Source organism: Juglans microcarpa x Juglans regia, chromosome 2D (genome assembly GCF_004785595.1).
Source record: "Juglans microcarpa x Juglans regia isolate MS1-56 chromosome 2D, Jm3101_v1.0, whole genome shotgun sequence".
Taxonomy (NCBI): domain Eukaryota; kingdom Viridiplantae; phylum Streptophyta; class Magnoliopsida; order Fagales; family Juglandaceae; genus Juglans; species Juglans microcarpa x Juglans regia.
Genome location: NC_054596.1, coordinates 12,175,942 through 12,192,212, shown reverse-complemented (window position 1 = coordinate 12,192,212; position 16,271 = coordinate 12,175,942). Strand labels below are relative to the sequence as shown.

General features: G+C 33.5%; 2 protein-coding genes across 2 annotated transcripts; one reads left to right on the top strand and one right to left on the bottom strand.

The window, feature by feature from the left end:
* Positions 1-2,300: 2,300 nt before the first annotated feature.
* LOC121251243 (fibrillin protein 5 homolog) lies at positions 2,301-3,872 on the bottom strand (the record flags this gene model as incomplete). The annotated part of the gene is made up of 7 exons (XM_041150605.1): positions 2,301-2,552; positions 2,633-2,706; positions 2,813-2,857; positions 2,947-3,045; positions 3,133-3,255; positions 3,400-3,515; positions 3,620-3,872. Coding segments are annotated over 7 exons (798 nt in total), but the record flags the coding sequence as incomplete, so codon positions are not given.
* Positions 3,873-12,635: 8,763 nt separating this feature from the next.
* On the top strand, positions 12,636-15,186 carry LOC121250043 (trihelix transcription factor DF1-like). Its single transcript, XM_041148957.1, has 2 exons — positions 12,636-13,128; positions 13,486-15,186. Exons 1-2 carry the CDS (start codon positions 12,866-12,868, stop codon positions 14,813-14,815), a joined length of 1,593 nt encoding a protein of 530 aa, XP_041004891.1. The 5' UTR covers positions 12,636-12,865; the 3' UTR covers positions 14,816-15,186.
* Positions 15,187-16,271: the final 1,085 nt, after the last annotated feature.

The window sequence follows — 16,271 nt, the reverse complement described above, 5'->3', positions numbered from 1 at the left end:
TGCCAAGCCCCAAAGATTCCAAAACAAAATTGGGCAAGTCATAAGTTTAGTTTTTCAGGCCTACTTTTGGCCCGCGTAGAACTCCTCAATTTGGGATTTAGTTGTTCACCAATTTTCTAGTGTCTTTCCTCATCATCTGACAGAATTTCCTTCTCCCTTTGAAAATGATTTCTTACCGAGTTCTCTTCCTCGATAGAGAATAATCGGGGTAAACCCCCATTCACCCTATAGTCACCCTTTGAAAATGATCCCCCACGTTCCCATCATATACTACCAGAGCTAAGTCTTCAGTGACAGATATGGGATTTCTCGCATGAGCTAAGATTTCTACTTCTCGTGTAAAACTTACCGGGGCTGGCACGGTCACCTTTGAACCATTTACTCCTTCTTCCCCTTCCTGAATGATTCTCAGTAACTCCTTTTGACCATTACTAGTCTCTGCCGAGGTAACAACTCCAGCTAAAACAGGGCAACTGTTCTCCACACCATTCAAAATCCTTTTACTCTTTTTTTCCACTTCTATTTCACCTTTGTCTAATTCGATAATAGGGCAACTAGTAACCTCGTCCCTCTTCTCCCCCAAGGGTGTTTTTACCCATTTCAGTCCCTCTTTCCCCTTTTCACCTTTTCCCCCTTCCATTTTTTTTTCATAGTTTCTTTTTTACAAGTCCTCTTATTATGCCCCTGCATACTACCAGAGATACAAAAGGCAGGAAGAGTTTCGTATTCAATTACCTGATACCTATTGCTGGGCTGCCAAGGAGAACCAATCCAAAATCCCTGCAGTGATTCCACGACAACATCCATCTCCACGCAAATTCTTGCTCCGTCTATGCGTGTGGCACATCGAGTGCTATTATCACGCCGAATGTATCTTCCAATTGGCAGAATCAGATTCCTTAAAAAAGCCTCATGGTAGAAGCTGGGAGGCAGCCCCAAAAGGGCCACCCACACCGATACACAGGAGGGCTCCGCATCTTTAGAGAACTCGGTAGTCCAATGAAAAAGTCTGTAAGAAACTCCTTCTATGTCGCAAGCTTCCCGAGAGAAAGCCTTAAGGAAATCCTCCTCCTTCGAAAATCTAAGAAAGACATTTTTTGGGTTTCCTCATGCTAGAAATCACTGGTTGAGCCTCCATTCCCCAGCACTTCGAACAAAAGAACGAATCATATCCAAGCTCAGACGCTAGCGTAGGAATTTCATAATGATGGAGAAGATAAAAGGCCAAGCGGATTTTTGGATTTCTTCCTGAGAAAACATTACACAGATCTCACCTTCGATGGTCTTTGGAGACCTCAAAGGAACGTCTAGCTCCGATAATGGCAGGGGCGTTTGGGATACCATATCGACGAAGGATCGTGGACGAAACGTCGGTGCCAGGTTGCCCTGGAGGGCCCCAGCGACTGCCATTTTGTACAAGGTAACCCTAGTAGAGGATTATTTTTCGCCTTGCCACATCAGAGGTTTGCGCCAAATAATTGGCAGACCGATGTCTTAATTGTTGTGTCACAAACTAAATATCTCAATTTTTCGCTCAAACTAGGCTTGGCGTGAAGTCCGGCAAACTTTTTGGTCCGACACTCGCAAGCCAGTGTGATTGGTGCAATTCATTCAAGCACCTTCTCGCATGTATATAGAGGAATTCTATATATTAGTTACTGTTCACTTCTATACCCCACACTTACAATTTTTTTTATTTTTTTTATAAGATGTGAAGTGTGGAATAGTAAATAATGGCTAATGAGAGAATCGACTCCAAGTCATTTTAACTGATCAATTTTAACTCTTATTTGCCCTATAAGATTAAAATAAGTTGTGAAGATTCATTATACATCTTCTTTAAATCTCTCTTTCCTCGTTATATTTTCCTTTTTTATTAATTAAAAAAAACACAAGATCCTCGATCCCTTGCCTATAGTTTATGGATAAACTCTAAGGTATATAATAGAAGAGAGATAGAGACATAAATAAGTCATGTAGCATTATCAAACATTTAATACAATACGAAAAACTTACGTATTAAACAACGATAAATATTGTAAAATCTACTTGATAAGCCAATTTCTCTCCTACCCTAGTAGGCAAACTCTAGGAAATGCTACTCTTTTTTTCGAGATTTACTCTATACTTAGTTAATCCAAGCTTTGTTAAGGGCAGATGTTAAGGTCAAATTAATCCGCATTGGCACTGAGAACAAGATGAAAATAATGAGAATATAATATATATATATATATATATATAAAAAAAACATTTACTTATAATAAGATGTTAAAAATGGATCAAATTTTGATCTTTTTTTTTTATTTTAATTTCTGCAAAATATTTATTGAACGCAAAGGCAAGATAATAAAATGATTTTGCTTGGCATTGTACCAGATACCATATGATCAAAAATATTTGAAGCAAAAAAATTATTAAGCAACTAAATCCTGCCAAAGTGACGACGTTCTAACATGGAGATCGCTCAAGGTTCACCTTCTCCTGATCTCTCTAATATGAAGATATTGCCCTTATCATCCCTCCCTATCCTCATGCCATCTTCATCTACATATCTAAAAGGGGATATTTGAATTAAGAAAAAGTCTGAAAAAATAAAAAAAATACCATATACAAGGATGGTACTTAAGGATACGTAATCTCGAGCCAGCCTTGTGGAGTGAAGATTCCAAGCAGAAGATCATAGTTTTTCCGGAACACATTCATCAACTATTGTTAACACATGCACAAACAATCGAATTTAAGGTTGTACCCACCAATTACTTCCCATTTGAGAAGAAGAAAAAAAGAAAAGACAAGAAATTAAGTAGCATACTTGGTCGGGAGTGATTGACGACTTGTCGTAATTAATGTCCACTCTCTGCACAATGGGAAACAAAGACAGATTAATTAATGTAGAATCAAAGAAAAAATGTAGAAAGCAAGTGGAAAAGAACTAAAGTTCTTAACTGATTTCGATGCAATCTTGAAGGAGGCCTCGATAGTGAGCGTTCCATTCAACAAATTTAGTGCCTTTGCACTGAACTTGATCACATTTACTGCTTTTCCCTCCATTTTGGCACATTAACAAAGATTTATTTTGGTAAAACAGATGGAATATTCAATAATGAAACGGGAATCTTGAAAGATAAATACCTTGGCAGTATCAATTATCTGGAAAAAATCCCCCAAGGAAATGAAATCTCTCAATCCTAGCTTGGTTCTCTTGGAACCCAAGATTGTAATTGTACTGTAAACTAGTTTCCAGCATCCATCCACCTTCCAATTTTAGAAATGAAAGGAAATAAATAAACTTTTGAACTAAGTTTCAGCATCCCTCCTTCCAATTATAGAAATAATACAGAAAACCATTCATTTAACTACAATTCCCCTGCATTTGCACAAACATGATTGGAAATATACCTTATCTAGTTTGGAAGTAGGGTCTGGAGTTGGGTTTTGAGACTCTAGCAGCTTCACCAAACCTTCAATCTCGGATTTCTTTGCAGATGGGATTCCAAATATCCCTCTATTCACTCCTTAGAAAGATGTTTAGATGCAATCCATATTACACTCCACATCCATTAAAGTAGAGCAATATTTTAAAGAAAAAAAAATCATACCAAAACTCGATTTGGCATACCTTGTAGTGCCTGGTAAAGCTCTGCTTTGATGTCGGCTAGTGTTTCATCCCCAAGAACATCAGATCTTGGTTCTGCGACTCTGGTGGTGGAAACGGGTCTAAACCCGGATAGGAACTTTCCAAATAGAGTGGTGAAGGTCCTCGGATATGTGGCCGGAAGTAATTGGGGGGAGTTTGCATCATTTTGGTGGATCTTGGTTTTGGCAGAATTAGCTGGGAAGCTGGGATTGGTGGTTGGACAGTGGCCATAAATTCAATAACAAGTTTAGTTTCCACTGTTGTGCGTGGTTTAGTTTTTGCCGCAAGGTCATGGCCACCCAAGCTGCCGGGAGGAATGGATATTGCTATTCCATGTCCCTCAGCGATAAGTTTTTTACTGTTTTGACTCTTTGTTTGGTTGTTGGTTTATTTTAGGTTTCTCTTTTCTTTCTTCTTTTTCTTTTATTTCCAACCCGTTTTGAGTAATAAGCAAAATGATATCTGCTTGCTTGACCCCTACATTCATACATCTCCTTTCTCCCTATCTTCTTGTTTTTTAATTACCTTTTTAACGTGAGCGGATAGATAGTCATGTGTGGTTGGGAACTCCCATGCAAGGATTCCTCTTCTCTGTGAAGATAAGGAAAGATCTCATCCTCAAATGGAATATTACAGCTACACAGTACATAGAAGTTGGGACAAAACCAGAATTTTTTGTATTGAGCTTTCATATATAATTTTATTCTTTATTAATTGGTCAATAAATACACTACTTGTTGATGAATGTATTATAATTATATAACATTAAAATATATGTATTTTATTTTTATTATAGTAGATGTGAAAATTTTCTACAGCAATAATATATTTGTTGTCGATGTGTTTTTCGGCCTCAACGGTACGATTGTATGACTCTTCGCTCATATGGTGGTTCTTGGTAGTGGTGTGCTTGGAGTGTTTGATTCATGACTTGCTTGATGATAAATGATTGTGACTAATGAAGATAAATATTTACGTGATTTGACACTAAAGCTTATGTCCACATATCGTGATATATTCACAATAAATATGGTTGAATACAAGTTCTTCATTCTCACTAAATTCTCTACAATCACTTAAATCTAGAAAAGAAGCTTCGAACATTTATATTTCTCCCTCTCTCTCCCTCCCTCCAGACCTCAAAGGAAGTAGATCCCTCTCTTTATTGCCTCTCATTCATCTTTTCGTCCATTCTCTTTACTTTATATTTTATCCTTTAATGTTATGTCTTAGATTCTCATTATGTTCGATTAAGTGCATTGTTATTGGCTTAGGCATACTCTAATTTTAGCTAAAATGTAGCAAATATGCCCATTAAAACCTTCACATTAGATTATGTATTGGCATATAAATTTGATTATGGGTTACAATAGCTACAATAACTTAGCCAAATGAATTTTATTATGTTTCACTCCTCTGTGCACAGTGGCAGAACTATTAAGGAGCAGGGGGCCATCCCCCCCCAAAAAAAAAGAAGTTTGAAAAAAAAATAATAATTTTTTATAATTTAATAGGATGATAGTAATCTTATCTTGTGTTGGTCCACTTTTTAAAAAATTATCTTGCCCCCTCTCTACAAAATTATTTTGATCTTATAGATTAATTACTTATAAGTCTAATTTAAAAAAATTTAATTTGATTTAAAATAAAATAAATAAAATACATTTCATATAAAATAAAATTATCTAATAACATGATGACATGTTTTTACTATCAATAAAAATAAAAAGGGAAGTCGGGTGCTTTTCTTCTCCTGCCTCCTACAATTCTGTAGTTTCTAACTTTCTACTGCTAAAAGTCTTCTCCTTACCATCCGCCAAAAGGCAAAAAATGAGAGCTTTCGATCATGGGCTTACATGTTGTCTTGAAGCAAAGTTTTGGTACAGACTACTACTCTTCTACAAGCTACAGTAACAGTAACATTGTAACAGCCTAGCTGTCTACATACATAGTGATAGTTCTGCCACCGCATGATACATGGTTTGACTTTTCTCAATTTTTTTTTTTTTGTTCTCTTTTTTTTATTTTCTTCTTTTTCCATAAATATAATTGTATTGAATCTATTGATGCCGTTTTTGAAGTTTTTTTTTTTTTAACTTTTTCCCTTCTTTGATGTATTGATGCAGTTGTATTTTTGTTTAAAATTTGTTTTTCTTTTTTGAAATAGATTGATTATTACTTGGTTTGGCTTATATATAATTATGTCTATTGAATGGTTATTTATTTTATGCTTAAATATTAACTTTAAACTCCTATTTGTGCTTAAATATAATTATTTTGTGTTTCATGAGTAATTGAATTCATATATATCTAACTTTATTTTATATGTTTCAATTTGATTTTAAATTTAGGTTCAATAATTATGTCTAAATTAAAAACTATTGACTCATTCTTAAAAAGAAAAGAAGTTAATATTCGAGAAATTTTTTCTAAAATTCCAATGATTAAACCTGAGGAAAATCTTAATCTTAACTCTCCAATTGTGGAGTTTGAAGAGATTCATTTTAGATCGTCGACACTTGATTCTAAAGAGATTGATATATCTTCTCTACAATGAGATCCAAGATTACGTCTTCCTATGTAGGACTATCCAGTCAATCAATGTGATGAAATAAGAAGAGCTTACTTAAAAATAGGTCCATATCAGATGCGTCTCTCAAAATATCTATTTTCTAGTTCTAGAAAGCATCCTCGTCGCTTTCAAACTTCTTGGTTTGTACAATTTGCATCTTGGCTAAGAGTATTCTCCATCAAAAGATGCTGCATATTGTTTACATTGTTATCTTTTTACAATGAAAACATCTCAACGTTCTGGATAAGATGTATTTATTGTCATAGGATTTAGAAGTTGAAAAAAGATTAATGATGGAAAATATTGTGTCTTTTTTAATCATATTGGGGAGGATCTTTGCTCTTGTCATAATAATGCTGTGAAATCTTGTAAGGATTTATTAAAACAATCACAATATATTAATAAAATAATGAATTCACAAAGCTCTGAATAAATTCTCAATAATCTTTAGCCACAATAACCTAGCCAAATGAATTTTATTATTTCTCACTCCTCTATGCACGAGCTCTATAGACCTCATGTGGGACGTGAAGGAAGTGAGATATTAAAAAAGATGTCAAAGAGTGCCATGAGTAAATGATATCTGGGCTACAGGTAAAAATTTACTCAACGTCTAGAGAAAAAACAAGGAGAAAAACTATAAAATATCAAGTTTTACGTACGTGTTGATTTTTTCCTTTGAACTGAAGCTGTAAAACTAAGAAAACTCCCTTGATTGGCCTGGTGTGATGTTCGTGAACTTAAATTCTACAATTAGTTTGGTTGACATGACTGGATGGTTGTATATATCTTCCACTTAAAGTCTGCTATTAGACTAGATTTAATAGTGTCATAAAAGAATGGATGACATATATGAAGTTAATGAAAACCTAGAAATTGTTTTAATGTATATGCTGGACAGAATTCTTCAAATAGGTGTTTCAATTAGACATATATTTTTTTTTTAAAATTATGATTTTTAGGTTGTTGGATATTAACATGAAGTTGATTTTGTATATATTTTAATGTTCTGTATCTAAAAATAAAGTTAATTTAGGTTGATAGATAGATTTTATGTATTTTGATATATAGATTGTTGGAAATTATGAAAATAAAAATAAAAGTAACGAAAAAATAAATAAATAATTCATTAAAAAACTAGATTTAGAATTTTTTTAAAAAAATAATATTTTATTATTATAAAAAGTGAGATGATTAATCTGATGTGGAGTTTAAGTTTTAAGTGATTAGCGAACAAGTAAAAAGTGTCATATTAACCTAACTTTATCTAAAATTTTGCCTAAACTAATGCTAGTGCTCTAAGTCTTGTGATTGACATTCTCTTTTCCCTCTTATCCAAGCATAGTGGGCTTTAATCTTCTTTGCTAGGCTTAACATGACTTGAGTTGATTTTTCCCCAATATTTCTTGTGTTCAATTTACAAACAAATTTATTTTCTATATAAATACAAACATGCATAAAAAATTAAAATTCCAATTCGTTTATTAATACCTCAAACCAACAAGTGAGTATAAAATGAGAAGCTCCACCAATAAATTGGCTTAAAATAAACTGGGAGGTTACTGTTAGAGAGGAAGGTAATAAGATAGGATTTGGAGTAGTGATAAGAGATCATGAAGGGGAAGTTCTTGCTAGTTTAATGCAGCCTTTACTTTTTTTGTTCACAACCAGTGATAGCAGAAGCTAGTTCTGCTATCGGACTTGTTTTACAAGCTGCCTTATTTTTTTAAGGAAATTGATTTGTAAATCCATGTATCCAGTATCTTGTAATGGCTGAATGCCAAGTGTTTGATGAAATGAAAGTTTCTATGTTTCAAACAAAAAATACCAAATATTTTTGGGGCTCACGGCTATTCTATGCATATAGTTCTTCTATTCTGATATGGAGGAGTTTCTGCTTTTGAAATATAAATTCAATTTCACTTGAAATCTGAATGAAACAATTTGGAGGCGAAAGGCCAGGAGAGGATGTTTCTTCATCCGGCCGAAAGGCCGAAGCTGTGAATTCACTTACCCAAAAAACCAATAAGAAATTGGGTCGTGCATTTAAAGTTCTTTTTGTGGATTGCGGCCATTTTAATACCTTGGGCTTGGGCTTCCATGCCTCTCTGCACAGGCGCCGGCCCGCTAGTACAACATTGAAGAAACAAAATTATTTTATGATATGCAGCCCAAAATGATCAATACTTGTTTGATATTCTAATTCTTTAATATAGACAATTTCATATTTTTTAATAAAAAAGAATTTGTACAGTTTAAGTGTGCAAGACACACACACTCCCTTTAAAAGAAAGTGAGCAAATCTGAGATTCGTATGAAAAAAATCAACTTTTTAATTGTAAACCCTATTTTGTTTTTAAGAAAATTAGGTGGCGTTTGAACACCTTATAACTATATCCAGGATTATTCTTTTTTAATATACAAAGGTTAAGATTGGGGCAAAATTTAAGAATCATGTTTAAATGAGGAGAAATGATAATTGCAGTCGTGAGTGCGTAAGCGCCGTGCAATCACTTTAAAAAAAATGAATAAATATGAGACCTACAAGAAAAAATAATAATTTTTTAATAGTAGACTCCACTCTTTTTCAAAGCGACTGCACCACGTAACGTGCGAGTAACGTGCGAGTCTTTGTCAAAGATAGGGTCCGAACCAAAATGATTTGAAGTTGTAAGGGAATAAGCTTTCTTGGATTTAAATCCTTTAGAGTTCGTGATTGACAAAATGTAAAGTGGAGAATATTTTCTGTTATTCGTTTTTTTGTATTGAAGTTTGATATATATACACGCAAAGCAATAAACATCAATTCAAACTAAATAAACTACAAGATAAATGAATACAAAATCTGAATAAATGATATGATAAGGCTTGATCTTATCGTAAAAGTGATAGTGTTAGAAGGTTTACAATGAGACAGAGATAGACATATAAAATGAGTTTAAAAGTATTTATATATGTTCGAGTGAATTTCTTAATCGCTATTAAATGCTCAATAAATACTATTTGACTCACTATATATCTATATTTCTCTCACTTACGGCAATCTCATCTAGCATTCCCATCCGACTGACTATAAGAACTCCTTGTCTAAAATTTAGTAAAAATATTTAACTTTTGACAAAAAAAAAAAAAATCCTCTCCATCTAACTACTATTATGAGAAAATTTTGTTACATGTGAACAGACTCTCTAAATATGAGGAGTTACTATTTATTCCAAAATCATTTTTTACAAATATTTTATTTGACCAATAAAACAAACTCTTCCTCTAATCACTTACAATTTCTCTTGTGTTCATAACTTTTATAGTTACAATTTGACCATTTGAGAAAATATGATTTTTTTTTAAAATATTATTGTTACGAAAGCCATGATTTTGAAAACATAACCGTTTAGCAAGATATGGAATTTAAAAAAAAAAAAAAAATCGTTATAGATGAAAAGTTGAAAATACGAGCACAGTAAATAATTAAAAAAATAATAGAGAAATATTACTTTAATATAATAGAAAAATAATAGAAAGTGAGATGTATGAGGTTTTGGAAATATGAGTAGTTTAAATAAAAATAGATGACTTTTGAGTAAATCTTGACAAATAATTTGTTGATCCCAACATGAATGCTCTTATAGTCTAGAGTTTGGACATGAACTCTAAAGAATCCGACATTGTTTTGATGTTTTTTTCTACGCACTTGGTTTTAGAATTTATTGTTTTGATGATATAACCCACAAAGTAAAATTATCGTGACCAAGGTTAACCTTTGCCACAAATGTGAGTTACTAATATAACCCCAAAGTCAAATATTATAATTATGATCATCTTCAATCAAAGTTATTAATAAAATTGCAAGGCATATATATATATTCACATGTCCTTTAAAAAAATATTTATCTGTTTAAATCAAATTTATTACTCACCGCTGACCGCTTGGAGTTAAAAAAATAAAATAAAATAAAATAACATTTTCTTATTTTATCAAGAAAACAAATTTTTTATTTTTTATTTATTTTTTAAATATCTGTTTGAAACAAAGGTAGGGAAAGTCCAACATATAACATGGATCGAAAATCTCACATAACCCACCATATAAAATGATAATGATTTATTACATTCTAAGACTATATCTAAAATTATTTTAAAGAAATAAATTGTTAGGACCACTGAGAAGTGATCCCGACGGTTCCTATCGATAAGGCAAAATCTATTTTTTTATTTTATGTGTTTTTTTTTTAAAGTATTTTTTAAATTACGTACTTTAAATATTTTTTTTTTAAAAAATCACAAATTCATTAAAAAAATACTTCATTATTCATTAACTTTTTTTTTTGAAAAAAGAAAAAAAAAAAAAGTAAACACTCTAGAAGTAGAAGAATTGATGGGTGACATTAGCATTATTCTTTAAAGAATGTGAGTTAAGCCACCAAATCATTGCTGTATTATCCGTGATTAGGGAATTAGCAATAGGATCAACGCCAGCCATCTTCTGATCTAGAATGGCACCTCTCTCCTCTCCAACTTTCAAACTTGGACCACGTAGCAAGCACCTTACACCGTCACTTAATTTAGATAACATTAATAAATTAACTAAACTATATTATAATGATCGAACCATGACGATAAGATTGAAACACTTTTTTTTTTTTTTTTTCTTTTTGTCCAAAGAAAACGCTTCCACGTTTCAGACACTCGTAATCAATAGGTCCCATTTAGATCCGCGTGGGATGCTTTTGGACCGCAATTATTTACTCTTGGGTTAAATAAACGTTGGAAGATTGGAGGTTGATGGGTAATGAATATGAAAGGGACATCATTCATTCATCCATTTCAATTACGTACACAAATTCTGCACTCTTATATTATTGGATATTTACCAAAGCAAAGCAAAGCAAAGCAAAGCAAAGCTCCATCTTTTTATTCTTCTTTTCGGCTCTTCTTTCTTCATTTAAAAGCAACAAAGCTGGTTCAAAACCACTGTCTGGAAGCATCGATAACGATAATGATGTTTAAAAAAAAATAGATAAAAAGATAAAAAAGAAAGGCCGTCGTTTTGACAGCGTTCTTATAACTTTTCTTTTTATGCCACTTGCTTCTAAGCTGAGGTTACGTGTGCCCATGATTTTATCTCTTTTCTTTTTTTTTTTTTTAATAGAATAATATTATACATCATATTAGTGTGAAATCGTGTTAACAGATTATATTCATATTGTGTTAAGACATATATATTATACTATATGGATCAATCTGAACACGATCCATTAAACTTATTATCGTGTTAAAATTTTAAATTTTAATTCGACACATTAACATAACGGATCGTATTGTGTCGATTCGTTTTGACCCGCTAATAAATATTATAAAATAGATTAACACGATACGACACAGCACAACCCTCATCTCACTTTTTTGATACATTTATCATTATTTATTTATTAAAAAATAATAATAAATATCCCACATAATAAAATAAAAATAAAATGATAATATAGCATTTCGCTCTATTGTTTTAGGTAAAGCAAAGAGAGGAAAGATATTCACTGCAACGTGGAGGCTCATCCTTTTGACATACGTGTTGATATCACCCTTCCACACATAAGAATATTGTCCAAAAGCATGGGCATCGATAGAAGGGCACATGAGTAGTTTCATACAAGGTGGAGAATATGAAGATTATTATTCTCTTCACTCATGTAGTGGATGTGACAATAACATCTTACGTGTGTTTTAAATGGTCTAAAAAGTAAAACATATAGATAACTTCCGAGTCATTGGAGTGGGGTAGATAAGAAACCAACTTCAAAAAATATCAAATTTATCTTAAAATTAGAGAAAATACAATTTATAATATCATGTTATTAATTTATAAATATTTTTATATATAAGAAATTAATATGTATCCTACATTTCTCAATAATAAATTTTTTAAATGCAAGTTTAGATTTTAAACCCAAAGACAACACAGCCGTCAAATTTTCGTATGCGACTATTGTTTAATAAAATATTTTTTTATATATTATAATGTAGACATCTTAGTAAAAAGAGTATATAATTATTTTTACTATTAAAAAATAAATTTTTTCATATAAATTTAAAATTTTTTTTTTTAAATGTATGGAATTTACGTCATAATTTACGCTAATTCATTTAAAAATAAAAACGAATCAGAAAGACAGAAAGACAGAAAGACATCACCATTAATTTTTCGATTTTACCCTTCCCCCTTCCTTTGTCCAGATATTTAGGGGAACTTATCCAGCAATTTAAAAGCACACTTATCCTGATCAGAAGTCAAACAGTAATTGCGGTTTCAAACAACAAAAGTCAAATCAAAATAGACGATAAAAAGGAAAACTCCACCGATGATAACTTGCCACGTCTACAACCCTAGCTAGATGTAGCCCACAAGACCACAGATCTCACCCCATTGTTGCCGCAATTGTTTACCTATAAAACACCCCAATAAAAATGTTATAAGTGTGAGAACCAGAAGAAAGCTCTCCATCTCATATACCCCATCAATTTTTTATTTACCACTTGCCCACTTTGAAAGTTTGATATTCAATTCCCCCCGCCCCAAAAAAAAACCCTAGAAGTTTTCATTTTTCACCAATCCTTTTTTTTTTCTCGGCCGTTAATACGTGTTCCGGGAGCCTATTCCTATGTCGGGAATCTCGAATTTACCGGAAAATCCAGTAACTTCCGCCGCCGTTGACCGGGGGAACGAGGAGTGTGGTGTTTCGGCGTTGGTTTCGGTTGGGTCCGGGGATGAAGAGAGAGTGGGAAGTGAAGAGGGTGACCGGAACTGGTCTGGTAGCCGGTGGTCGAGGCAAGAGTCTCTGGCTTTGCTCGAGATAAGGTCTGACATGGACGATACCTTCAGGGACTCTTCCACCAAGGCTCCTCTCTGGGAAGCGGTTTCCAGGTCAGTGAAATTAGTTTAGCATTCACTTGCTCGTACTTTCTCGAGAAAAGCCATCCTCTTGCTTGCGTAGTTGCGTTTTCACATTTGTTGCCCGTGAAAATTCGAAGGCTTTAGTTTTGCAAGTATGCTTATTAGGATTAAATTTTTTGCTTATATAATCGAAACATGCCGAAATAACAATTTGAAAAATGATGTATTTCTTATGTTCTCGCTCAAGTTATCGTGTTCTTAAATCCCTTTTACATTGAAGTAATAATATCCAGCAACTCCTTTTTGCTTTAGTTCATTCTTTTAGTATTGGTTAATTTGGGTTTTGCTGAAGTTCAAAAATGCAGTTTGTGGAACCGTGTTGTTCAGGAAATTAGCGGAGTTTGGATATACTCGAAGCGCCAAGAAGTGCAAGGAGAAGTTTGAGAACATATACAAGTACCACAAGAGGACCAAAGAAGTTCGGTCGGGCCGATCCAATGGCAAGAATTATCGGTTTTTCGAGCAGTTAGAGGCTTTAGATAGCAACCCACAACTTCCTTCTCCTTCTCCTTACCAAGAAAAGGTCCAGGCTTCTTTGGCAGAAACGGGGGGGATAGTGGTGAATACTGCGGAGCCAACTAATGCTATCCAAAATTCAGTTCAGCATTCTATCATGTTCGTGGATAACTCCACTCCGTCCACATCTTCATCCCTTAAGGAGTTGGAAGGCATGAGGAAGAAGAAGAAGAAGAAGAAGAAATTGACCGAGTATTTTGAGGGATTAATGAAGGAGGTTGTCGAGAAACAGGAGATCTTGCAGAGGAAACTTATAGAGGCATTGGATAAGTGTGAGCGAGATCGAATGGCAAGAGAAGAAGCATGGAGGACGGAAGAATTAGATAGAATTAAGAGAGAGCGTGAAATTCTGGTTCAAGAAAGATCGATTACAGCAGCGAAGGATGCTGCCGTTCTTGCCTTCTTGAAGCAATTTTCTGAGCAGGCGAGCTCGGTGCAATTGCCCCAGGAGTCAACAATGGTCTCAATGCCAGTGGAGAAAGTTGTGGAAGGGCAAGACAATAGTCATGGTGGAGATGTTACGGGGCAAGGAAAACATAATGGTGGGAAGGTTTTGGACAATCAAGAGGATAACAGTTGTGTATATAATTTGGAGAAGCAAGAAAATGGCAATCGTGGGAATTCTGTTCAGAAGAGCTCGGCGCGATGGCCTAAAGATGAAGTTGACGCTTTGATTAGGCTGAGGACTAACCTTGATTATCAGTATCAAGAAAATGGGCCCAAAGCATCTCTATGGGAGGAGACATCAATTGCAATGAAAAAGATTGGTTATGATCGGAGTGCAAAGAGGTGTAAAGAGAAGTGGGAGAATATAAACAAGTACTTCAAGAGGGTAAAAGAAAGCAACAAGAAAAGGCCTGAGGACTCAAAGACCTGTCCTTATTTTCACCAGCTTGATGCTTTATACACTGGGAAGACTACGAAGGTTGAAAAATCAACTAATTCTGGCAATGAGTTGAAGCCTGAGGAGCTTTTGATGCACATTATGAATGGACAAGAAGAGCAACAGAGGACGGAATCGGTAACGGAGGACGGTGATAGAGAGAATGCTGATCAGATTCAAGTAGATAAGGAAGATGAAGATGGGGATGGCTATCAGGTTGTAGCAAGTGATCCTTCTTCAACGGCAACTGTGGGTTGAGGAGACACCGGTGAGAACCTTTTTTTCAGAGGTGAAGGCGAAGTGGGTGTGGGTCAGGGTCCATTACTGAGGCTACCCTAGGCTGTGTGGGTCAGATCGTGGTTGCTGAGAAATTCATTTTGATTCAATATGATTGCATCTTTCGGGAAATGGCATCTTCTATCTAGTGTAGTAAATGTTCATCATTTGTTGATACGGATGAGACAGAGACAGAGACAGAGACAGATAGGAATGAACAAAATAAGGAGCATAGTGTGTAATTTAATACAGCTTTCTTTTGACAGTGAACACCGACAAGCGTGTAGAAGTTGGAAGTGGTTGGTTGTATTTGTTTGTACTAATAAAATTTAGTACCAGCAGTAATGCTGCAACAGTGGAAGCTGCATATATATATATATATATATATTTTTTTTTTGGGTGTTCTTGTAAACACTTAGACTCGAATGTTTTCACAATCATTCTTATTTTATTTAATTATTATAATTTTTTTAAATTTTTATATAAAATAAAATAAATAATTTAATTTTTTTAAATTTTAAAATAAAAATAAAAATAATATTAAAAAAATATATTCTAATAATATTTTATTTAATTTTCAATTTTTATTTTAACTCATCTTATTCGTTAAAACAAACTAGATCTAGATTATATAAGAAACATTAACCCATTGTACACTTTTTAAAAATATCTTCAATTTTAAATATAATTGGAAAAGTTTTGTAATAAAAGTTGCTTATAGATATTGTTAGGCTGCGTTTAGATGTTGAACTGAGTTGAGTTGAGTTGAGTTGAGATGATAAAATATTATTAGAATATTATTTTTTAATATTATTATTATTTTGAAATTTGAAAAAGTTGAATTGTTTATTATATTTTGTATTGAAATTTAAAAAAATTATAATAATGAATTGAGATGAGTTGAGAGGAATTTAATTCCAAACGTACCCTTAGTGTGTATCTATATATATAGAAAAGGCATAACCTAGGACTATTTATCTGCATCGGATTTTTTTTCCATTCTGGTCTGAAACTCAGTTATATTACGGGTTAATTCAAAACCTTAAAACTTGGAACCTGATTTGAAATCTGGTACCCGAATTCTTTTTTAAAAAAAGACCCTGAGTCTAATATCCTGTTTTGATCCCAAAAGTTGTTCGTTTCCTCCAGGCTTCGAGTTTCGTAGGGGTTTAAGGAGTTGTCCGCTATCAACTTCTTCTTCGGCTAATGTATCTGGGTTTGATTTGGATGTTCATAATAGATTACTAAAAGATAGAAGATTTGAGCAATAAAGTGAATGATCATGGCATTCTTTCGCTATTTGATCTTTGATCTTGATAATGAAAAGTCGTTGATCGGTCTATTTGTTCTGGTGCAGGATCGGAGTTTGAGGTCGTGAATACCAAGGTAAACCAACCTTGAGGGAGGTAGCTACAAGAAGGTGCAACTTTTAGCCTTT

What these genes read in the sequence shown, in the direction of transcription:
- LOC121250043 (XM_041148957.1), top strand. Translation starts at nt 12,866, where the DNA reads ATGTCGGGAATCTCGAATTTACCGGAAAATCCAGTAACTTCCGCCGCC. An exon ending in CTCTGGGAAGCGGTTTCCAG is followed by an intron (nt 13,129 to 13,485) that starts GTCAGTGAAATT and finishes CGTGTTGTTCAG; the next exon opens with GAAATTAGCGGAGTTTGGAT.